We start from the raw sequence: 26006 nt of genomic DNA, 5'->3' as shown, positions 1-26006 counted from the left end.
GTTCAAAGACTGGGAAACTTACCTTCTGAGCAAGATTATACCTTTTATTGAAAGTCCTGTGAGACACATCAAGATTAGATTTGTATGGTAGACATAAAAGGTAGAGATCCCAGGAAAGATTCAGAGTTCAAGAGGCAGATTCTAATACTCTAACAGGTAGTAAAGCACTCAGGAGGATCTGAGGAAAGGTTGAGTGTGAATGTACAACCACAGGTTGCATCTGATGAGGAAGAAACAGCCTAGGGGGATTAGTTAAACCTAGTTAATGTTCAGGTAAGTGCATTCCTGCAAGAGTCAAGAAAAATGCAATGCAGAATTGTCTTCAACTGCATGCACAACACAGTACCTCACAGTAAACAGACACTCAAAAATGTTTATTCAATAACATGGATGGATGAATGGATGAATGGATGGATGGATATTGTACATTTCAACAAAGTGTAGGGTGATCTCTCTGAAGCAGAGATCTGTAGGTTTTCGCAGTTTCAAAAAGAATAAGGCCTCTGTCAGTCTGTTGTAGCAAAAAGGAGGTAAGTATTCCACCTCTTCCCTTTCTCTCTTAATTCCAGGCCCTCTTAAAGCCTTGCCCTTGACTACAACTTGAAGTGGACTCTCCAGACATGTAGATAATCTCCAAGAGTTTTTACTACATAATCTGTTCAGCTTTCTTAGTTTTTGTTAAGATTAGTTAACAAACAATTTTTGTTTAACAAACGATTTACTTAAGGTCCATTAGATATTGATAGGAAGGTGAGTTAGAAAATCATCCCCACCCTCCATGAAACTGCATTCTCATTGTAGACACAAGAAATAATACTCAAACTAGGAATACAAAAAAATGGCAAAGCTTACGGTGTGTTGATGAAATGTTACACAGAAAAGGGAAGCAGATGAGGTTTTAAGATCTTAGATTAGAGATTAATTAGAATCTTGAATTAGCTTATTTAACTTTATTTTCATCATCTGCAAAAATGTGGTTCGTGATGATTTTCGCAGAGATTTATGTGAGAATGGAGAAGGGAGTGATCAAAGAAGAACTCATGGAATAGGTGATAAATAAGGTAGGAATTCCAAGGTATATAAGATGTAAATCCATTAATAGGAACACAAAGTACATCAGCCTACATCAGATGAGAGAAAACAGGAGTGATGGGGAACAAGCAAAGCTATCTGACCTCAGCAGTAGAGCATCTAGAGAACCTTGGGTGATTAACGCTTTGAAATCCAAACCAGGGAGTTTGGCTTCTTCTCTAAGCAGGTTATACAGCAGACAATGTCTTGTCCTACAACCAAACGCAGCATTCAGTTCCTTGTTGTTCAAAGAACTGATTGGTGTAGGGATCTAGACAAGTTCTAGGATCACCGTGCTCACCTATGAAATGAGTTCACTCTCTTGCTTCAATACACTCTGTACAAACACACACACACACACACACACACACACACACACACAGTGGAAAATATGGGTGGAAGTCATTTGTGCAAGATAAACTGCTACACAAACACAACTCTGCTATTGTTGATTAGTTAATGAACCATGGAGAGTTTTGAAGAAGGGAATAAAGACGAGGTAATAGAGGTGAGCCAAGATCTGCCTCAACCTCCTCAGGATATCTGCTGGAATTCCTAAAAGATGATAAATGTGGTGGAATACAAGGACCCAGCTAAAGGACTCTGTAATTTAGTCATGGGGCAGTTCTCTGGTAGGCCTGCACAGTCAATCATACCCTTGCATATTAGCTTTATTATGGAAAAGTCCCCAGTGGGGCTGAGCCAGAGCTCAGAGACAGCACAGCAGAGAGCCAGAAAGGAGAAGGACTCCATGGAACTACTGAAGGTGGATGTGAGACCTATTGAAGAGGGAGATCAGACCAGGCAGGAAGGAATATATAGGGAAAGATCTAGGGAATAAATAGCAAAGAGTGATGCCTTCTGGAAACTGGAAGAGATTTCAATCCTCTTCCTAATTTTTCTCTAAAGAACAGTGACCATAAATGGCCTCAGTGAATCACAGCAGCATCACAGAGTTCATCCTTCTTGGGCTGTCTGCTGACCCCCATGTCCAGGTTCTGCTCTTTTTTCTGTTCCTGATAATTTACCTTCTCACTCTGCTGGGGAACCTGCTGATAATACTTGTGATCCATACAGATTCTAACCTCCACACACCCATGTACTTCTTCCTGAGCCATCTCTCCTTCCAAGACCTCTTCTATTCTTCAGTCACCGTGCCCAAGCTGCTGGAGAACCTCCTGTCTCAGAGGAAAGCCATCTCCGTAGAGGGATGCCTGGTTCAGGTCTTCTTTGTGTTTGCCACTACAGGGATTGAGGCTTGCCTGCTCTCAGTAATGGCCTATGACCGCTATGCTGCCATCTGCCACCCTCTGCTCTATGGACAGGTAATGAATAAACAGCTATGCGAGAGGTTGGTATGGGGCTCTTGGGTCGTGGCCTTTCTGGATGCACTCGTGAACATCCTCCTGGCTTTGAAGATGGACTTCTGTGAGGTTCAAACCATCCACCACTACTCCTGTGAGCTGCCTTCCCTCTTCCCTCTCTCCTGCTCTGATGTCTCCACCAACTCTGCAGTGCTACTCTGCTCTGCCCTCCTGCATGCCATTGGCACCTGCCTCCTGATCTTCTTCTCTTATGTTCGCATTCTCTCCACCATCCTGAGCATCAGCTCCACCACAGGCAGAAGCAAAGCCTTCTCCACCTGCTCCTCCCACCTCACCGCGGTGATGCTGTTCTACGGCTCATCCATCGTTCGCTATCTCATGCCAACGTCAGGCTCACCTCTGGAGTTGATCCTCTCCATACAGTATAGTGTAATCACTCCCCTGGTGAATCCACTCATCTACAGTTGGAAGAGCAAGGAGGTGAAAGAAGCTCTGAGAAGGATGGTGATAAAATATTTACAATGTCTGGGCACAGAAGAGATATAACATGAAATAAACATAAAATAGAACTGCAGCAAGAAATCTCATATTTGACATTAAGTTCCTGATTTCCTTTTTTGTCACCTGTTACAATGTGCATTGTTGACTCTCCCTTTTTACAAATTATCAAGGAAAGCACTAGAAGCTATTTTGTTTTCTATGGCTCAGAATCAGTCCTATTTAGACACAGAGCACATAAGTCAGATAACTTTCTCAGCTTCATAGATGTACTTAATAACACGTCAATTCATGATTCACGTTTTTAAAAATCATTCAAATAGGATAAACCCTGAAATATTTTGTGTCCTGACTGTTTAATTTGAATTAATGTGTCTAGGGAAAGATTTCATAGGAATAGTAGATTCTGGGTCTCTAGAAAAGGGAAACAAAGACTTGGGATTTATGGGGTGGAAGAAAGGGCCACAGGTTGTGGTAAGGTCTCTGGAAATAGGCAGAAATAGAAAATGTGGCCAAGAGAATGAAGTCACAATTTACTAGGTATACTAGTCTCTATCGCTTTCTGTTATTTCCATGAAAGGTTACCAAAACTTCAGCAAATTAAAATAACATCCATTTATTACCTTGCAGTTCCCTGGGTCAGAAAGTGGAGCAAATACCACTGGGTTCTCTGTTTAGGGTCTCACAAGACCAAAATCAAAGGGCTGACTCACTTGGGCTCTTCTCCACAGGCTCTGGAGGTTCAGGTTGTTGACAGAATTTGATCCCTTGAAAATGTAGGTGTGAGGTCCCTGTTTCCTTCCTGGCTGTTGAATGGGGATCATTTTCTCCTTATTGAAGCCCCTTCACTTCTCACATGGTCCTCTCCATTTTCAAAACAGTGTATCATCTACTTCTTACTTCCTGAATCTCCCTCACGTCCCCTTCTTCTACTATCTGGAGAAAACTCTCTGTTTCTGAAGAGCTGATTAGGACCACCTGTATAATCTCGTATTTTAAGGTCAACTGATTTGGGACTTTCATTACATCTACAAAATCCCTTCACAGCAGTCCCTAGATTCATGTTTGAAGAACTACGGGGCAGGAATCTTAAATGGCCATCTTTAGAATTCTGCCTTTCACAGCAAGTAAACATATAGACAAAACACTCCTACTATAAAAACAGGGCATAAAAGGGAGTAGAGCTAGAATGATGAGGAGAGCAGAGAGGAGAGGGGGTGAAAGGGAGAGGACCCAGTATGAGCAAATAGTGCTACGTAGAGATGGGGAAGGATTCAGTTTGGAGAGGGAGATCACTGAGAAGCTGTCAACTTTCAGAAGCTGTTCTGAAAAACAGAACATCTGTTTTTCCCAGAATATGTATGGATGTAGGGAATTCACTACATCAGTGCCTGGGACTGATCATGAAGAAAGACTTCTGCCCTGAATTTAAAATGAAACCAAAATAGAGAAATATGTCCCTACACAAGGTCTATGATAACCTCTTCCACTTTGGAGGACCATAAGCCCTGTGGTCCTTCTTGTCTGTCTTCACGCCTCCCACTTCTTTATGCCCCTTCTTTATGTGCCCACCTGGTGCCCTCAAACCACCCTCTGCAGAACTCCACTGACTTTCTACCTAAAGGATATTTGTCTAAGCCATTTTTTTTAAATTAATTAATTTATTTTTATTTGCTTATTTACAGCATAACAGTGTTCATTGTTTTGGCATCACACCCAGTGCTCCATGCAGTACGTGCCCTCCCTATTACCCACCACCTGGTTCCTCAACCTCCCACCCCACCCCACCCCCTCCCGCCGCCCCTTCATAACCCTCTGGTTGTTTTTCAGAGTCCCCATTTTTGCCAATTATCAGTTCTTCTTGGAAAACATTCTCTTTCCAGCTATAATGATCAAACTTTGGATTTTCATATAAGGCAAAGATGTTTCAGCCCATTTCAACATTTTGTATCATTTTCAACCCATTTTCCTGTTTGCTTCTTGCTTGAGTACTAGAAATAGTCAGTCTTGACTGGATTATTATCCAAGATAACAGTATTTTGTACCAACCCCAGCAGAGTCACTAAGGAACCTTTAGGTATTCATGAGTATCTCTTATCCTGCCGTTCACAAAAGTACAATAGGAGTTAATACGTCAACAAAATTTTGAAGTGTACACAATTGAATGGAATAGCTCACTACCTCATGCATACTGTGCAAAGAAAGCGTTTTATTACCTCCTTCTGAATGCAATCTGCATACCCAAAAGCATTTTCTCTAAGCTACCACACCACACTCCGCTAGGATACCAGATTTGTTTTTATTCAGTAACTTTAATGTGCTTTGATATGTATATTTATAATGTATGCTTGATATCTGTGTAATATGTACACACACATGCACATATATATTTAAGTAGCAAAAATCAACTGAGTAAATTTTAAAGATCTAATTGGTTTTACTAATTGATTCATGAATCAGGTAACATTCTGTCTAGGAAGCAGAGGGGAGTTCCAAAGGGAAGGTTTTTCAAAAGTAGAGAGAAAGTGGAAAAAAAGAAATTATTAGGAAAGAGTCCATTGTTTTAGGCAAAGTTGCCTTCCTAAAGAGAACAGAAGAGGCCTACCCGTAAATTTCTTAGTGTTGACCAAGAAATTTCCGTGCTGACTGGCTGAAATTTACCTTTCTGGGAAGTTGAAACCGCAGTTAGGAGTTAGGTTGTGTATTAAGTGTTGGCATACTGACATGAGGTCTTAAGCTAAGCAATGCCATATGGAGCCTCTGGTTTTCTTTTTAAAAATACACACACAAATAAGTGAAACCATGTGATAATCGACTCTCTCTGCTTGACTTATTTCACTCAGCATAATCTTCCAGTCCCATCCATGTTGCCACAAAAGCTGGGTATTCATCCTTTCTGATGGAGGCATAACACTCCATCGTGTATCTGGACCACATCTTCCCTATCCATTCGTCCATTGAAGGGCATCTTGGTTTTTTCCACAGTCTGGCGACCGTGGCCATTGCTGCTATAAACATTGGGGTACAGATGGCCCTTCTTTTCACTACATCTGTATCTTTGGGGTAAATGCCCAGTAGTGCAATTGCAGGGTCATAGGGAACCGCTATTTTTAATTTCTTCAGGAATCTCCACACTGTTCTCCAAAGCAGCTGCACCAACTTGCATTCCCACCAACAGTGTAAGAGGGATCTCCTTTCTCCACATCCTCTCCAACACACGTTGTTTCCTGTCTTGCTAATTTTGGCCATTCTAACTGGTGTCAGGTGGTATCTCAATGTGGTTTTAATTTGAATCTCCCTGATGGCTAGTGATGATGAACATTTTTTCATGTGTCTGATAGCCATTTGTATGTCTTCATTGGAGAATTTTGGAGCATCACAAATAACATGGAGGACATGGGGAGATGGAGAGGAGAAGGGAGTTGAGGGAAACTGGAAGGGGAGGTGAACCATGAGAGACTAGGGACACTGGAAAACAACCCGAGGGTTTTGAAGGGGTGGGGGGTGGGAGATTGGGGGAACCAGGTGGTGGGTATTGGGGAGGGCACGTATTGCATGGAGCACTAGGTGTGGTGCAAAAACAATGAATACTGTTACGCTGAAAAGAAATTAAAAGAAAAAGAAATGTTAAAAAAAAGGCAAAAAAATAAATAAAAATAAAAATACACACACACACAATCTTCTTTTAATCTTGTCCCAAAAGATCAACATTATATGTTAATGTGTATTATCAGTGAAAAAAGCTATGGAAAGACAAAATGATACTATTAAGCTATTATGAATCTTTTTTTTTAAAAAGATTTTATTTATTTATTTGACAGAGAAGGATCACAAGCAGGCAGAGAGAGAGGAGAAAGAAGGCTTCCCACGGAGCAGAGAGCCCAATGTGGGGCTCGATCCCAGGACCCCGGGATCATGACCTGAGCTAAAGGCAGAGGCTTCAACCCACTGAGCCACCCAGGTGCCCCAAGCTATTATGAATCTTAGGAGGGTTTTGAAATGGGGCAAGAACAGATTGGAAAATGGAGAAGAGTAGGTAAATGCTGAAATAGCCCCTTAGCAACTCTGCTACAATGTATAAAATATGCCCAGAACACTGCTAATAAAGCAGCGTCCAGTTGAAGGACACAGAATAACCTGACCATGGACTAGATCTGAACAAAATTGCAAATTTCCTCTGCAGTCTTTAAAGTAAATTAACAGCTATACGGAAATATCACAGTGAGCTTGAAACCAAATACCAGATGGGGAAGAAGGGATTCTAGACAGTCAATAAAGGCATATGTGAAACCTAAATAATTAGGACCGTATACATAAAAGAACGTCCTTAACTCTGTAACGGGGTGTAATCACGACACGTTTTGAGTCCACTCTATATTTATTTCTAGGAAACATGCTCTCTAAATGGCCTTGAGAAACCACAGCGCAATCACTGATTTCATCCTTCTTGGGCTGCCTGCGGACCTCAGTGTCCAGGTACTGCTCTTTGCGCTCTTCCTGGGCATTTACCTCCTGACCCTAGTGGGGAACCTGCCAATGCTGCTGGTGATCAGAACTGATTTTCACCTCTACACACCCATATACTTCTTCCTGAGTCACCTCTCCTTCCTGGGTCTTTGGTTTTCTTCAGTCACTATGTCCAAGCTTCAGGAGAACCTCCTGTCTAAAAGGAAAAATTGGGACACCTGGGTGGCTCAGTTGGTTAAGCAATGTCTTCAGCTCAGGTCATGATCCCAGAGTCCCAGGATTGAGTCCCGAACTGGGCTCCCAGCTCCACAGGGAGTCTGCTTCTCCCTCTGACCTTCTCCTCTCTCATGCTGTCTCTCATTGTCTCTCTCTCAAATAAAGAAATAAAATCTTAAAAATAAATAAATAAATAGGGGGAGTCAAGATGGCGGGGAAGTAGGAGGAGGCGCCGTTTCAACCTGTACCCTAAAGTGAGCTGATTACCTACCAAAGAACTCCGACCACTCATGAAATCAGCCTGAGATCAGAATTATACACGTCTGGATCTCTACAGGAGCAGAAGACGCCAGTGGCAGGTAAAGCAGACTGGGAGCATCAGACGGATATCGGAAGATAAACAGAAGGGGGAGGGAGCCACCAGAGGTGACCGATTGGAAAGTAATACCCCAATACGAGAGTGCCCTGCATCTGGGGACCAGCATTAACTTGGAGTCTGGTTGAAAGCACTCAAAAAACAAAGAGCAAAGGATTGCAGGGGGAAATAGTGGGAACCTGGGCAGTTAGGGTCAGGGACCTAAGTCCCCAGACTCAGGACAGCCTCCCCTGGCGCTGAGCCAGAGAGTGTGGCAGAGAAATCAGGTCTCAGTCCCTGAGCTGCCAGTGTGCCTGAACACCATCGCACCCCAGGATGAGTTGGGTCCGGCTCCCGTGAGGGGCTGGGAGACTGGCCAGACGGCAATCCTGAAACACGCATGTCCCACACCCTCCCTTGGGATAGGTGCTCATAGGCGCTAGCCTGGAGCTCTGGCATCCAGAAAAACCAGACATTCCCAGCCCAGGACAGTGGGAAAATCTCAGTGTGCGATCTCTGCTCCGAACCTCTCTGGCGGTCTGGAGCTGCCCCGACAGCCACCACTGCCCTGGTTTTGGGTACAACGAGGAGCTTCTGCATCCCCAGGGACAGTGACCCAGAACCGACTCTGCCAGCAGCTCTTGCAAAACATTCTGAGGCTTCTCTCTGAGAGGGAGGTCAGGGTGCAGTTTGCTCTCCTCTAAACCTCCAAAAACCATCAAAAGCTGTCAAGGCGAGAGAAAGAAGATGAAAGAACATAAAAACCCCCAGAGAACAAAAGCCTGAAAAAAACAGTTTCCTCAGAGCCCACCCCCTTGAGGGGAGAGGGAGGACCTAACTCAGGGAACATCATTGTCTGAAAACCCACGTGGCAGGACCCTCCCCCAGAAAACCAACCAGGAAGGAAGAAAAAAAAAAGACTCAAGAGAACAACCACCACTACTTCATAAATACAACTTTTATTTTTAACTCTTTACCAATATTCTGGTTCTTTTTTTTTATACATACAGATAATTTTTTAACCTATTTACCACCACACTGAGATGTCCAGTACATCAAATTCTTTAATAACCTTCTAACCTGAACTTTTTGATACATACACCCATGTTTTTCTTTTGCTTTTCTATTTTTTAATTCTTTTTTAATTTTAACGTAGTTTAGTCTAGTTTATTCTTTTCTAATTTTTATTTTCTACTATACATATAGAGTTAAACTTCAAGGTAATCCCCCTTTCCACAATCAATGCTACCCCTATAGGCAAACCAGTTTTTTTTTTTTTAAAGATTTTATTTTTATTTATTTGACAGAGAGAAATCACAAGAGAAGCAGGCAGAGAGAGCGGAAGGGAAGCAGGCTCTCCGTTGAGCAGAGAGCCCGATGTGGGACTCGATCCCAGGACCCTGAGATCATGACCTGAGCCGAAGGCAGCAGCTTAACCCACTGAGCCACCCAGGCGCCCCGGCAAACCAGTTTTAATCCCCCTGTAACTTAGGAAAGTTGAGTCCCTTAACAAAAACATCAAGATACATTCAGGAAGAATCAAAATAACTTTCCTCACTCACACTGAGAATTTATAACCACTCTCCCAATTTTTCCTTCTGTCAGTGCTTCTGTGAATTTGTGTTTGTCCTGATAATATATAAATCTTATACTTGGGGTTCTTTCTGATGAGGTTCTTCCCTTTTTTTTTTTTTTTGCTTATATATATATATATTTTTCCCTTGTCATATACTTTTATCAGTCTTTTTGTTTGTCTGTTTTTGTTTGTATAGTTCACAAATCTTACCGTGTGGCCCATTTGGGCTGAGCCTTCTCTTTTATCTTCCCCTTTTTCCCTATCTCTCTCTCTCTCTCTTTTTTTTTCTCCTTTTTTCTTTCCCCTTTTTTTTCTTTCTTCTTATTTCTTTTTCTTTTATTTTTTCTCTCATTTGGGTGGGGAATCCTGATGGCACAGAAGCGTTCCAGGGTGCACATTGACTGCACCACAATCGATAAGTCCAGCTGCATCTGTTCAGTCATCTCTTACCAAAATGACTAGGAGGAGGAATACCCAACAGAAGAAAAATACAGAGGATGGACCTTCTGCAACAGAGCTAATGGCTATCGACATAGACAATATGTCAGAAAAGGAATTCAGACTAACAATTATCCAGGCAATAGCTAGGTTAGAGAAAGCCATGGATGACCAAACAGAATTGATTAGGGCAGAACTGAAAGCCACCAGGGATGATGTTCACAATGTTAGGGCAGAACTGAAAGCCACCAAGGATGATATTCAAAATGCTCTCAATGAGTTCCAATCTAATCTAAATTCTCTAAAAGCTAGGGTAACTGAGACAGAAGATAGAATTAGTGATCTGGAAGACAAACAGATAGAGAGAAAGGATCAGGAGGAAGCCTGGAACAAACAGCTCAGAAGCTACGAAAACAGAATCAGGGAAATAAACGATGCCATGAAACGTTCCAACGTCAGAATTATTGGAATCCCTGAAGGGGAGGAAAAAGAAAGAAGTCTAGAAGATATAGTGGAAGAAGTTGTCTATGAAAATTTTCCCAATCTCACGAATGGAAACAACGTTCATGTACTAGAGGCAGAGAGATCTCCTCCCAAGATTTTAGATCCTCGAAAGTCCTCATGACACCTTATAGTTAGAATGAGGAATTATGTTTCACGACAGACCCTCTTAAAAGCAGCTAGGACAAAGAAGCTCTTTACATACAGAGGAAAGCCCACTAGAATAATGTCAGACCTTTCCACAGAGACCTGGCAAGCCAGGAAGGGCTGGCAAAATATATTCAGAGTACTAAATGAGAAGAACATGCAACCAAGAATACTCTATCCAGCAAGACTGACATTTAAAATGGATGGAGAGATAAAGAGTTTCCAAGACCGGCAAGGCTTAAAAGACTATGCAACCACCAAGTCAACACTGCAGGAAATATTAAGGGGGGGTCCTATAAAAGGAAAAAATCCTAAGAATATCATTGAACAGAAATAGAGAAACAATCTACAGACAGAAAGACTTCAAAGGCAACACGATGTCAATAAAAACCTATCTCTCAATAATCACTCTCAATGTGAATGGCCTAAATGTGCCCATAAAATGACACAGGGTTGCAGATTGGATAAAATGACAGGACCCATCCATATGTTGTCTACAAGAGACCCATTTTGAACCCAAGGATACACCCAGACTGAAAGTGAAGGGATGGAGAAGCATCTTTCATGCCAATGGGCCTCAAAAGAAGGCCAGGGTAGCGATGCTCATATCAGATAAATTAGATTTAAACTAAAGACTGTAGTCAGAGGTACAGAAGGACACTACATAGTTCTTAAAGGGACTATCCGCCAAGATGATCTAACAATTGTGAATATCTAAGCCCCCAATATGGGAGCACCGAATTACATAAGAAAACTATTATTCAAGATAAAGAGTCATATTGATATGAATACAATAATAGTAGGAGATCTTAATACGCCTCTCTCAGAAACAGACGGATCATCGAAGCAGAAAATTAATAAAGAAATAAGAGCATTGAATGAAACATTGGACCAGATGGACCTCATAGACATATACAGATCCTTCCACCCTAAAACAACAGAATACTCATTCTTCTCAAGTGCACATGGAATCTTCTCCAGAATAGACCACATACTGGGTCACAAAGCAGGACTCAACCAATACCAAAAGACTGACATTATTCCTGGCATATTCTCAGATCAGAATGCTTTGAAACTGGAACTCAATCACAAGGAAAAGTTCAGAAGGAACTCAAACACCTGGAAGCTAAAGACCACCTTGCTTCAGAATGCTTACATCAACCCGGAGATCAAAGAAGAACTTCAACAATTCATGGAAACCAATGAGAATGAAGACACTTCGGTCCAAAACCTATGGGATACAGCAAAGGCGGTTCTAAGGGGGAAATACATAGTCATCCAAGCCTCCCTCAAAAAAATTGAAAAATCCAGAATACACCAGCTGTCTCTACACCTTAAAGAACTGGAGAATCAACAACAAATCAAACCAACTCCACAAGCAAGAAGGGAAATAATCAAGATTAGAGCAGAGATCAATGAGGTAGAAACCAGAGATAGTGTAGAACGTATCAATGAAACTAGAAGCTGGTTTTTTGAAAGAATCAGTAAGATCGATAAACCATTGGCCACACTAATCCAAAAGAAAAGAGAGAAAGCCCAAATTAATAAAATTATGAATGAAAAGGGAGAGATCACAACTAACACCAAGGAAATAGAAACAATCATCAGAAATTATTAGCAACAGTTATATGCCAATCAGCTAAGCAACCTAGATGAAATGGATGCATTCCTGGAAAACTATAAACTCCCAAAATTGAACCAGGAAGAAATTGACAACCTGAATAGACTGATATCTAGTAATGAGATTGAAGTAGTGATCAAAAACCTCCCAAAAAACAAGAGCCCAGGACCTGACGGATTCCCTGGGGAATTCTACCAAACTTTCAAAGAAGAAATAACACCAATTTCCTGAAGCTGTTCCAAAAAATTGAAGCAGAAGGAAAACTTCCAGACTCTTTTTATGAAGCCAGCATTACCCTGATCCCCAAACCAGGCAAAGACCCTACCAAAAAGGAGAATTTCAGACCAATATCACTGATGAATATGGATGCAAAGATTCTCAACAAGATCCTAGCAAACAGGATCCAGCAGTACATTCAAAAGATTATCCACCATGACCAGGCGGGATTCATCCCTGGGTTGCAAGTTTGGTTCAACATTTGCAAATCAATCAATGTTATAGAACAAATCAATAAGAGAAGAGAGAAGAACCACATGGTCCTCTCAATTGATGCAGAAAAAGCATTTGACAAAATCCAACATCCGTTCCTGATGAAAACGCTTCAAAGTATAGGGATAGAGGGAACATTCCTGAACTTCATAAAATCTGTCTATGAAAGACCCACAGCAAATATCATCCTCAATGGGAAAAAGCTTGCAGCCTTCCCGTTGAGATCAGGAACACGACAAGGATGCCCACTCTCACCACTCTTGTTCAACATAGTATTAGAAGTTCTAGCAACGGCAATCAGACAACAAAGAGAAATAAAAGGTTTCCAAATTGGCAAGGAAGAAGTCAAACTCTCTCTCTTCACAGATGACATGATTCTTTATATGGAAAACCCCAAAGACTCCACCCCCAAACTACTAGAACTCATACAGCAATTCAGTAACGTGGCAGGATACAAAGTCAATGTACAGAAATCAGTGGCTTTCTTATACACTAACAATGAAAATACAGAAAGGGAAATTAGAGAATCAATTCCATTTACTATAGCACCAAGAACCACAAGATACCTGGGAATAAACCTAACCAAAGAGGTAAAGGACCTGTACTCGAGGAGCTACAGAACACTCATGAAAGAAATTGAAGAAGACACAAAAAGATGGAAGACTGTTCCATGCTCTTGGATTGGAAGAATAAACATTGTTAAAATGTCTATACTGCCTAGAGCAATCTATACTTTTAATGCCATTCCGATCAAAATTCCACTGGTATTTTTCAAAGAGCTGGAGCAAATAATCTTAAAATTTGTATGGAATCAGAAGAGACCCCGAATTGCTAAGGAAATGTTGAAAAACAAAAACAAAACTGGCGTCATCCACGTTACCTGATTTCAAGCTTTACTACAAAGCTGTGATCACTAAGACAGCGTGGTACTGGCATAAAAACAGACACATAGACCAGTGGAACAGAGTGGAGAGCCCAGATATGGACCCTCAACTCTATGGTGAAATAATCTTCAACAAAACAGGAAAAAATATTCAATGGAAAAAAGACAGTCTCTTCAATAAATGGTGCTGGGAAAACTGGACAGCTATATATGGAGAAGAATGAAACTCGACCATTCTCTTACACCGCACACAAAGATAAACTCGAAATGGATAAAAGACCTCAACGTGAGACAGGAATCTATCAGAATCCTGGAGGAGAACATAGGCAGTAACCTCTTCGATATCAGCCACAGCAACTTCTTTCAAGATATGTCTCCAAAGGCCAAGGAAACAAAAGCGAAAATGAACGTTTGGGACTTCATCAAGATCAAAATTTCCCTCAACTCCCTTCTCTTCTCCATCTCCCCATGTGCTCCACATTCTTTGTTTTGCTCCACAAATAAGTGAAACCGTATGATAATTGACTCTCTCTGCTTGACTTATTTCGCTCAGCATAATCTCTTTCAGTCCCGTCCATGTTGCTACAAAAGTTGGGTATTCATCCTTTCTGATGGAGGCATAATACTCCATCGTGTATCTGGACCACATCTTCCCTATCCATTTGTCCGCTGAAAAGCATTTTGGTTCTTTCCACAGTTTGGCGACCATGGCCATTGCTGCTATAAACATTGGGGTACAGATGGCCCTTCTTTTCACTACATCTGTATCTTTGGGGTAAATACCCAGTAGTGCAATTGCAGGGTCATAGGGAAGCTCTATTTTTAATTTTTTAAAAAATTTTTATTTATTTGACAGACAGAGATCACAAATAGGCAGAGAGGCAGGCAGAGAGAGGAGGAAGCAAGCTCCCCGCTGAGCAGAGAGCCCAATGTGGGACTTGATCCCAGGACCCCAGGATCATGACCTGAGCTGAAGGCAGAGGCCTTAACCCACTGAGCCACCCAGGCACCCCTTTCTTTTTAATTTCTTGAGGAATCTCCACACTGTTCTCCAAAGTGGCTGCACCAACTTGCATTCCCACCAACAGTGTAAGAGGGTTCCCCTTTCTCCACATCCTCTCCAACACACGTTGTTTCTTGTCTTGCCAATTTTGGCCATTCTAACTAGTGTCAGGTGGTATCTCAATGTGGTTTTAATTTGAATCTCCCTGATGGCTAGTGATGATGAACATTTTTTCATGTGTCTGGTAGCCATTTGTATGTCTTCATTGGAGAAGTGTCTGTTCATATCTTCTGCCCATTTTTTGATATGATTATCTGTTTTGTGTGTGTGGAGTTTGAGGAGTTCTTTATAGATCCTGGATATCAACCTTTTGTCTGTACTGTCATTTGGGAATATCTTCTCCCATTCCGTGGGTTGCCTCTTTGTTTTGTTGACTGTTTCCTTTGCTGTGCAGAAGCTTTTGATCTTGATGAAGTCCCAAACGTTCATTTTCGCTTTTGTTTCCTTTGCCTTTGGAGACATATCTTGAAAGAAGTTGCTGTGGCTGATATCAAAGAGGTTACTGCCTATGTTCTCCTCTAGGATTCTGATAGATTCCTGTCTCACGTTGAGGTCTTTTATCCATTTCAAGTTTATCTTTGTGCATGGTGTAAGAGAATGGTCGAGTTTCATTCTTCTACATATAGCTGTCCAGTTTTCCCAGCACCATTTATTGAAGAGACTGTCTTTTTTCCACTGTATATTTTTTCCTGTTTTGTCGAAGATTATTTCACCATAGAGTTGAGGGTCCATATCTGGGCTCTCCACTCTGTTCCACTGGTCTGTGTGTCTATTTTTATGCCAGTACCATGCTGTCTTGGTGATCACAGCTTTGTAGTAAAGCTTGAAATCAGGTAATGTGATGCCACCAGTTTTGTTTTTGTTTTTCAACATTTCCTTAGCAATTCGGGGTCTCTTCTGACTCCATACAAATTTTAAGATTATTTGCTCCAGCTCTTTGAAAAATACTGGTGGAATTTTGATCAGAATGGCATTAAAGGTATAGATTGCTCTAGGCAGTATAGACATTTTAACAGTGTTTATTCTTCGGATCCAAGAGCATGGAATGGTCTTCCATCTTTTGGTGTCTTCTTCAATTTCTTTCATGAGTGTTCTGTAGTTTCTTGAGTACAGATCCTTTACCTCTTTGGTTAGGTTTATTCCCAGATATCTTATGGTTCTGGGTGCTATAGTAAATGGAATCAATTCTCTAATTTGCCTTTCTGTATTTTCACTGTTAGTGTATAAGAAAGTCACTGATTTCTGTACATTGACTTTGTATCCTGCCACGTTACTGAATTGCTGTATGAGTTCTAGTAGTTTGGGGGTGGAGTCTTTTGGGTTTTCCATATAAAGAATCATGTCATATGCAAAGGAGAGAGTTTGACTTCTTCATTGCCAGTTTGGATACCTTTTATTTCTCTTTGTTGTCTGATTGCTGTTGCTAGGGATTCTAATACTATGTTGAACAAGAGTGGTGAGAGTGGGCATCCTTGTCGTGTTCCTAATCTCAAAGGGAAGGCTGCAAGCTTTTTCCCATTGAGGATGATATTTGCTGTGGGTCTTTCATAGATAGATCTTATGGAGTTCAGGAATGTTCCCTGTGGGAGGCTGCGAAAAGGCTTGAGATGAGGACCAATCCAGGCCCTGACTTGTGTCTCCTTTGAAGTCCGAATAGCCTAACAAAAGGCTTAGGACAGAAAAGTTGAGTAGCACCGAGAAAGGGTCTATGCTATGTGTTGTGCGCTCGCCCACATGACTTCCCACATGTTTACTAGTTAGATGAGAGCAATTTGGTTGGGGTCATAAACACTTAACTGGTCCTTGCTGTTCCAGCACAGCTCATAAATCACTCTCAGGTTTGTTGCTACTTCTTGTATCAATACGGGAGAATTGTACTAACATCAGCCATTGCCTGCAGGTGCACCTCGTTCTTTTCTCACTAGTTCTCACAAGAAACCAGAGGGTCTGCAATTAGACCTTGAGAAGTAGGTACTGGGGAAGTCCGGAGGTTTTTTGTGCATATAGCAAATTCTTTTGTAACCAGCTGAAAATAGTTACTGTTGGCTATATAATGCCTCACTGCCCTGAATAAAGTCGGCACTGTCGGACACCCTCCTCAGCGCTCCTCCTGCCCCCATCTCTTTGTCACACCATCCTCTTACCCTCACATTCCTGGTCGATTTGTTATGCTCGCTGGACATGACGGTTCCCTCTATCCCTATACTTTGAAGCATTTTAATCAGGAACAGATGCTGGATTTTGTCAAATGCTTTTTCTGCATCAATTGAGAGGACCATGTGGTTCTTCTCTCTTCTCTTATTGATTTGTTCTATTACACTGATTGATTTGCGAATGTTGAACCATTCTTGTAACCCAGGGATGAATCCACCTGCTCATGGTAGATAATCTTTTTAATGTGCTATTGGATCCTGTTTGCTAGGATCTTGTTGAGAAATCTTAGCATCCATATTCATCAGTGATATTGGTCTGAAATTCTCCTTTTTGGTAGGGTCTTTGCCTGGTTTGGGGATCAGGGTAATTCTGGCTTCATTGAAACTGAAGCTCAATCACAAGGAAAAGTTCAGAAGGAACTAAAGACCACCTTGCTTAAGAATGCTTGGATAGGGGCACCTGGGTGGCTCAGTGGGTTAAGCCTCTGCCTTCAGCTCAGGTCATGATCTCAAGGTCCTGGGATCAAGGCCCACATCGGGCTCTCTGCTCAGCAGGGAGCCTGCTTCCCCCTCTCTGTCTACTTGTTTTCTCTCTATATATACCAAATAAATAAAATCTTAAAAAAAAAGAATGCTTAGATCAACCAGGAGATCAAAGAAGAACTTTAACAATTCATGGAAACCAATGAGAATAAAGACATTTCGGTCCAAAACCTATGGGATAAAGCAAGGGCGGTTCTAAGGGGGAAATACATAGCCATCCAAGCCTCCCTCAAAAAATTGAAAAATCCAGAATACACCAGCTGTTTCTACGCCTTAAAGAACTGGAGAATCAACAACAAATCAAACAAACTCCACATGCAAGAAGGGAAATAATCAAGATTAGAGCAGAGATCAATGAGGTAGAAACGAGAGATACAGTAGAACGTATCAATGAAACTAGAAGCTGGTTTTTTGAAAGAATCAATAAGATCGATAAACCATTGGCCACACTAATCCAAAAGAAAAGAGAGAAAGCCCAAATTAATAAAATTATGAATGAAAAGGGAGAGATCACAACTAACACCAAGGAAGTAGAAACAATCATCAGAAGTTATTATCAACAGTTATATGCCAATAAGCTAAGCAACCTAGATGAAATGGATGCATTCCTGGAAAATGATAAACTCCCAAAATTGAACCAGGAAGAAATTGATGACCTGAATAGACCGATATCTAGTAACGAGATTGATGCAGTGATCAAAAACCTCCCAAAAAACAAGAGCCCAGGACCTGACGGATTCCCTGGGGAATTCGACCAAACTTTGAAAGAAGAAATAAAACCAATTCTCCTGAAGCTGTTCCAAAAAATTGAAGCAGACAAACCATAAATGACTCCTAATCTCACAAAACAAACTGGGCGTTGCTGGGGAGAGGTGGGGTTGGGAGAGCGGGAGGGGGTTATGGACATTGGGGAGGGTCTGTGCTATCGTGAGTGCTGTGAAGTGTGTATACCTGGTGATTCATAGACCTGTACCCCTGGGGATAAAAATACATTATATGTTTATAAAAAAAAAAGAAAAAAAATGAAAGAGACTTGAGTAAAAACAACAACAACAACAACAACAACAACAACAAAACAAAAAAAATTGAAGCAGAAGGAAAACTTCCAGACTCTTTTTATATTTCTATTTTTTTTAAAAAACCTCATAGATATAGAGAGCAGATTGGTGGTTTCCAGAGGCCGGGGAGTAGAGAGTGGGCAAAACAGGTGAAGGTGGTCAAAAGGTACAAACTTCCAGAGATGAAATACATAGATCTTGGGGATGTGATGTACAGCCTGGTGACTACAATTAAGAATACCATGGGCACCTGGGTGGCTCAGATGGTCAAGCGTCTGCCTTCAGCTCAAGGCATGATGCCAGGGTCCTGGGACTGAGTCCCAGTTCGGGCTCCCTGCTTCTTGTGGAGCCTGAGTCTCCCTCTGCCTCTGCCCCTCTCTCTCTCATGCTCATGAATAAATAAATAAAATCTTATTAAAAATGCTTTATTGTATATTCCAAAGTTACAGAGAGTTGATTTTAAAACTTCTCAAGGAGAAACATTTTTTATAGCTATGTATAGTGAGATGCTAAGTACATTTACTGTGGTGATCATTTCATAATATATACAAATACTGAATCATTATGCTGTACACCTGAAAAAATATGTTACATATCAATTATATCCAACTAAAAAAGATATGTTGCTTAAATTCCAAATGTTGAAGCTGGACACAAAAAAACTAGTCAACAAAAACAGTCCAATACCAGATGGCTTCACTAGTGAATTTTACCAGACCCTTAAGGAATTAATGAAAATTCTTTTCAAACTCTTCCCAAAAAATAGAAGAGGAGTGAACACTTCCAAATTCATTTTATAAGGCCAGCATTATGATTCCAAAACCAAAGACACTATAAGAAAAGAAAATTGCATAGATGCAAAAATCCTCAACAAATATTAGAAAAAAAATATATACGGAGAGAGAGATTTAAAAATCCTGTGCTTATTCTTCCTTCTCCAGTCCCAACCAGGCTAATAAAATTCTCTTTTGGGCTTTAAATAATTGCTCCAACTCAGAAATTTCAAATACTCCCCTGTTTACCTTTCTAGTTAATTGCAAACTGTGTTAATTAGATGAGTCCAGAACTCGGTTTCAGACTAGACTTCAGAGAATACAAGGCATTGGCCCAGCTTCCCCTGGGTGCCAAACCCAGCGCAAGGCTATGTAACTACAGATGGTCTCTGATTGGTTGTGTTAGATTGTTCTTTCTTTAAGTAGTATTCTTAAGATAGTATTCAGAATCACAGAGGAAATAAATGAGATGGCAGGTTGCTAGATCTGAAATCAGGTGAGGAAGTTTTAATGAAGTATATGCCAGTTGAAAATATGAGCTTCTTTAGAGATACCATTCTTGTCCTTCTGGACAGTGGCCTGCATTGCAGAATGACACCACTCTAGGTTCAGGTATTCAGGAAATGATCTTGATATCCTGTTATCCTCAGTGTTTGTAAAATTTGAACTATTCTAATGTCTAATACCCTCTGACAGCAAGAAGATAAAACTATCTGTTCTGTCAAGAGTCAGGCGTAGGTTCTCTCTCTCTCTTTTTTTGTAAAAGATTTTATTTTATTTATTTGACAGATAGAGATCACAAGTAGGGAGAGAGGCAGGCAGAGAGAGAGAGAGAGGAGGAAGCAGGCTCCCTGCCAAGCAGAGACCCCGATGTGGGGCTAGATCCCAGGACACTGGGATCATGACCTGAGCACAAGGCAGAGGCTTTAACCCACTGAGCCACCCAGGCACCCCAGGTGTAGGTTCTCTTATGGGGAGACTTTATCTATGATGTGTCCATCTGAATGGGAAAGCAGAACACACAGGAGCTGCCTCCTCCAGGAAAAGCCAGGAGTATGGTAAGTTCCTTCAACATTTCTGTTATCCCTCCATTTTTAATTCCTAGAAAGTTGTATGTGTGTTTTAATTTTGCTCACCGTGCCCCACCTTGACCCCATCCCCTAGAACTTTCTAATACATCTCACTACTGCTAGATCCTGAGACTTCTGTTCAACCTATTCCTCTTTCCTAAGTTTGTGGTGGAAATTCCCATCCCTTCCTAGGCCACTTTCTTCCCTAGATTGGACCCTGATGTCTCTGTTCCTGAAAATGTTCATTTATCCCAGCTGCCTTGGACAAGATATCAGAAAGATCTGTCTTCACTTCCTCATAACATTGTGACAGGGTCATCTCACAATCTAGACATAAATCCACTTATGTGTCAGGATCTCAAAAAGACTGTAGAAAGTTGACACCTGGAATGAAATGAGAATATCAGAAATAGATGTTGACTTATTGAAACTACTTATTCCCTTGCTTGCACAGACCTTCTATTTGTATTTTTTTCAATTACTAGAACAACCTTCCAATCTAGTCATAACTGTGAAAATGAGAATAGTATGAGAGATACTGGAGAGGACAGATATGCCATTAGTTTCAAGTGGGTTACATTGGCCTTTTGGTCCCTCCTGCTTCCAGTACTGATAGGGAGAACCTTTCAAATTCTTCCTCATGTACATTAAGGTCAGAACAGGGTATCCAGCCCTTGGAAGCCTCAAACCATTTGGAAACTGACCTTCCAAACACACCCTTCATTCACTTATTCTTCCCAAATATACCTAAAAACTCTAGAACACTTCTGAAATCCTCGTATTTACATATTTTACCCTTTCAATTACCCCTTGTTTAATTTTAGTCTTTTGTCCTTAACCTCGTGTAAATCTGACATGTGTCTCTTAATGTCAGTATGAAATAAAGCTGAAAATGTCTTTCATTCTAAACAGTAAATGAAAGCTAATATTCATTTTCTTGTTTAAAATAGATGCATTTTCATACTTGGAATGTAATCTAGAATTGAATGGAAGACTTTGTCCTTGGTCTTTAAAGAAATCCGTGGAGTCCATTTGATTTGCTTTTTAGGATGGTGAGAAGGGTGAGATCCCAAGATCATATGACAAAAATAGCTGCTGCCTTCATCCACACGAAGTGTGGATGTTAGCACACTAATGAAAAATAGTTTTGCTAAAATGCTAGTCTTTTTAGATGAGAACCTGAACGCTCCAAAGATACTGTGGTCAGGCACTGCCTTATGAGTAGAAGTAGAAAACTGGAAACTATTTTCAGGATAGAGCTATCCACAAATCCTTGGTGCTCTCCAAATCTTTGAAAAGCATAAAAGAAACTTACCTTTCCACTTCAGTTGAGTAGATTCCAAGCAAAATGTTTGCTTTCAACACTGTTTGTAATTTTATCCATGCAAGATCCTCAAAAGTAAATCCTCCAGCTGTTGATGCTTCACCACCACTGGATCTAGCTGAGATCACACACCAAGGAAGACATTGCACTGTTTGCTCCAGGCACACAGGTAACCTAGACTTGTATCGAGGGTGAGCTTGAGCTTGGGCTGATGGATTTAATAGAATCAGGTTTTTAAGTACACTTAACATGGAAATAGCAGGATTTGAGGGGGTGCTGGAAGGCAGTTGAAAATGCAGGTCAGTGGAAAAAAGAAGAAGAACATCTGAAAGGAGAACAATATAATCAGACACAAAAATAAATAGGCCTTTCTAGTATCAAAATGGGCCAAAAAAGCTAAAATATAGGTTAAGGACAAATAAGAAAATCTGAATGTCAGGGGAAGAAAAGTATTCCTCATTCCTGGAACCAGGCCTAGACACTGGGATGAGAATTAGGAGAAAACTAGGGAATTCATTTCCTGGCTCTTCTACAAGTTCTCAACAGGGCTCAATATCATCTTCCTCCAGGGTAAAATGGGGAAAATTTCCATGCATGAAAACAGATAGGGGCTACAGTTTCTAAAGCTCCCTACTCCCCACCATGACCTTGTGTGCTTCTCACAGTGACCCGTCCCCACCTGCACACAGACTTTGTCACACGCCTCTGGAGAGGCATTTTGTGACCATCTGGACACTCATTAAACAGCTTTTTTAATCGAAAAAGAAAAAAAGAACAGATAGGAATTTTTTTTTATACTCTGCATACAAAAAAAAAGTACTATTAAGTTTAACACGCTCTTTAGGAAGTAGGAAGACTTGGATTATTTTGAATAAAAAGAATGAAGAGAAGAGAAAAGGTTTATTTGCTGTGGATATGTTACATAATGGTTTTGAGACATTATTCTAAGAATTTCTTTTCTATTTTTTTATTTTTTATTTTTTCAGTGTTTCAAGATTCATTGTTTATGCACCACACCTCGTGCTCCATGCAATATGTGTCCTCCTTAATACCCACCACCAGGCTCACCCATCCCCCGTGCCCCTTCCAAAACCCTCAGTTTGTTTCTCAGAGTCCGCAATCTCTCTGAACTTTGGAGCATGCAACAAAAAGTAAATAACTAATGTGTAAGTGAGCCAGCAATATTATTTTTTGAATAAATCCCTGTGAAACAGGAATAGAATTCTCTAAAGTACACGAAGCCTGGACAAGAGAGGATTAAAAACTCTTCCTGAGATACAGTGAGAGCAGCTTTGAGATACCTGAGCACAAGGTCAAACTAAGCAGGATGGGAGGGATGTATAAGAAGACATGATGATGCCCTAAAAAATGGAAACAATCATAGGTGGTATCATCCCCTTTGTATTTTATTCCAAGGAAATCCCCTCCACAAATGGCCTGGAGGAACCACAGCACCATCACTGAGTTTATTCTCACCGGGCTGTCCAACAACCCCCACATTGAGGCTCTGCTCTTTGTGTGCTTCCTGGGGGTTTACCTCCTGACCATGATGGGGAACCTGATGCTGCTGCTGGTGATCAGAGCTGATTCCCGCCTCCACACCCCCATGTACTTCTTCCTGAGTAACCTGTCCTTTCTAGACCTCTGTTTCTCTTCAGTCACTGAGCCCAAGCTACTGAAGGACCTTCTGTCTGAGAAAAAAACTATCTCAGTAGAGGGCTGCCTGACTCAGGTGTTCTTTGTGTTTTTCAGCTCAGGGACTGAAGCCTTTCTTCTCTCAGTGATGGCCTATGACCGCTATGCTGCCATCTGCCACCCACTGCTCTATGGCCAGGTGATGAGCAGCCAGCTCTGTGTGAGGCTGGTGCTGGCCTCATGGGGCCTGGCCTCTCTCAATGCATTTATTATTGTGCTTTTGGGTATTAACTTGGACTTCTGTGAGGCCCAAATTATACACCATTACACTTGTGAGCTGCCTGCCCTTTTCCCTCTGTCCTGTTCTGATATTTCCATCACTACCAATATCCTGCTCTCTTCCAGTTTATTGCATGGGCTTGGGACATTCCTCCCAATCTTCTTTTCCTACGCTCGTATTATCTCCACTATTCTGAGCATCAGTTCCACCTCAGGCAGAAGCAAGACCTTCTCCACCTGCTCCTCCCACCTCATTGCAGTGACCCTGTTCTTTGGTTCAGGTTTTCTTTGTTATCTCATGCCTCCGATGGGTTCATCTTTGGATATGCTCATCTCCTTGCAGTACAGCACAGTCACGCCCTTGCTGAATCCCCTCATCTACAGCCTAAAGAACAAAGACGTGAAGGCGGCTGTGAGAAGGACATTGGGGAAATATCTCTAAGTAGTGACAAATACATGTTTACAAAGTCTGTTCCTTCACATTTCTTCTCTTCTTCCCACTTTCTCCCATACACACTGTCACGTAACTTGGAAGAAAAATTCCAGAGCTTGTCTGAACAGAGCCTGCCTACTATTCCAAGGCAGTAGTTCTTGATCTGGGGTCCTTATTTGGAAAGTCTGTGCTCTGTTGGTTGAAGAGATCGTGAAGACAATTTCCCACAAAACAGACTGATAAGACAACAAAATAATTGGGTTAAAAGATTCATTGATCATTTCAGGAGATTCAGCATCTGACCATGAGGAATTGCAAAAAGACCTAAAAACAAAAGAGGCATTTTTTTTTCACTTTTTAAAAAATTTATTTTCAGTGTAACAGTATTCATTGTTTTTGCACCACACCCAGTGCTCTATGCAATACGTGCCCTCCCTATTACCCACCACCTGGTTCCCCAACCTTCTACCCCCTGCCCCTTCAAAACCCTCAGGTTGTTTTTCAGAGTCCATAGTCTCTTATGGTTCATCTCCCCTTCCAATTTCCCTCAACTCCCTGCTCCTCTCCATCTCCCCATGTCCTCAATGTTCTTTGTTATGCTCCACAAATAAGTGAAACCATATGATACTTGACTCTCTCTACTTGACTTATTTCATTCAGCATAATCTCTTCCAGTCCCATCCATGTTGCCACAAAAGTTGGGTATTCATCCTTTCTGATGGAGGCATAATACTCCATCATGTATCTGGACCACATCTTCCTTATCCATTCATCCGCTGAAGGGCATCTTGGTTCTTTCCACAGTTTGGCGACCGTGGCCATTGCTGCTATAAACACTGGGGATACAGATGGCCCTTCTTTTCACTACATCTGTATCTTTGGGGTAAATACCCAGTAGTGCAATCGCACAGTCATAAGGAAGCTCTATTTTTAATTTCTTGAGGAATCTCCACACTGTTCTCCAAAGTGGCTGCACCAACTTGCATTCCCACCACATCCTCTCCAACACACGTTGTTTCCTGTCTTGCTAATTTTGGTCATTCTAACTGGTGTAAGGTGGTATCTCAATGGGGTTTTAATTTGAATCTCCCTGATGGCTAGTGATGATGAGCATTTTTTCATGTGTCTGATAGCCATTTGCATGTCTTCATTGGAGAAGTGTCTGTTCATATCTTCTGCCCATTTTTTGATATGATTATCTGTTTTGTGTGTGTTGAGTTTGAGGAGTTCTTTATAGATCCTGGATATCAACCTTTTGTCTGTACTGTCATTTGCAAATATCTTCTCCCATTCCGTGGGTGGCCTTTTTGTTTTGATGACTGTTTCCTTTGCTGTGCAGAAGCTTTTGATCTTGATGAAGTCCCAAACATTCATTTTCGCTTTTGTTTCCTTTGCCTTTGGAGACATATCTTGAAAGAAGTTGCTGTGGCTGATATCAAAGAGGTTACTGCCTATGTTCTCCTCTAGGATTCTGATGGATTCCTGTCTCACATTGAGGTCTTTTATCCATTTCGAGTTTATCTTTGTGCATGGTGTAAGAGAATGGTCGAGTTTCATTCTTCTCCATATAGCTGTCCAGTTTTCCCAGCACCATTTATTGAAGAGACTGTCTTTTTTTCACTGTATATTTTTTCCTGCTTTGTTGAAGATTATTTGACCATAGAGTTGAGGGTCCATATCTGGGCTCTCTACTCTGTTCCACTGGTCTATGTGTCTGTTTTTATGCCAGTACCATACTGTCTTGGTGATCACAGCTTTGTAGTAAAGCTTGAAATCAGGTAACGTGATGCCGCCAGTTTTGTTTTTGTTTTTCAACATTTCCTTAGCAATTCGGGGTCTCTTCTGATTCCATACAAATTTTAGGATTATTTGCTCCAGCTACAAAAGAGGCATTTATTAAGTAGAAGATAACTTTTGCAAATCTCAACTCCTGGTAAGTTTTCTAAATAAAGAATTGGTAAATAGGAAAAAAAAATCCTATGTCAACAAAGCAATCAAAACTCTATGTAGAATATTATGAATATTAGAACATGATATACTAAAGTTCTAAAATATTGCCAGTATTTAGATTTCCTTATTGTAATCTAT

The 26006-nt window shown here is 41.1% G+C and overlaps 2 protein-coding genes across 2 annotated transcripts; both read left to right on the top strand.

Annotated features, from left to right (window-relative positions):
* Positions 1-1994: 1994 nt before the first annotated feature.
* LOC123947135 (olfactory receptor 8S1-like) lies at positions 1995-2942 on the top strand. Its single transcript, XM_046013134.1, has one exon. It carries the CDS (start codon positions 1995-1997, stop codon positions 2940-2942), a length of 948 nt encoding a protein of 315 aa, XP_045869090.1.
* A 20061-nt stretch (positions 2943-23003) lies between these two features.
* LOC123947151 (olfactory receptor 8S1-like) lies at positions 23004-23927 on the top strand. The gene has a single exon (XM_046013154.1). It carries the CDS (start codon positions 23004-23006, stop codon positions 23925-23927), a length of 924 nt encoding a protein of 307 aa, XP_045869110.1.
* The last annotated feature ends 2079 nt before the right edge of the window (positions 23928-26006 follow it).

The sequence above is a fragment of the Meles meles genome, chromosome 7 (assembly GCF_922984935.1).
Source record: "Meles meles chromosome 7, mMelMel3.1 paternal haplotype, whole genome shotgun sequence".
Taxonomy (NCBI): Eukaryota; Metazoa; Chordata; class Mammalia; order Carnivora; family Mustelidae; genus Meles; species Meles meles.
The sequence above is the reverse complement of the archived record's forward strand: the minus strand, read 5'-3'. Positions and strand labels throughout refer to the sequence as shown.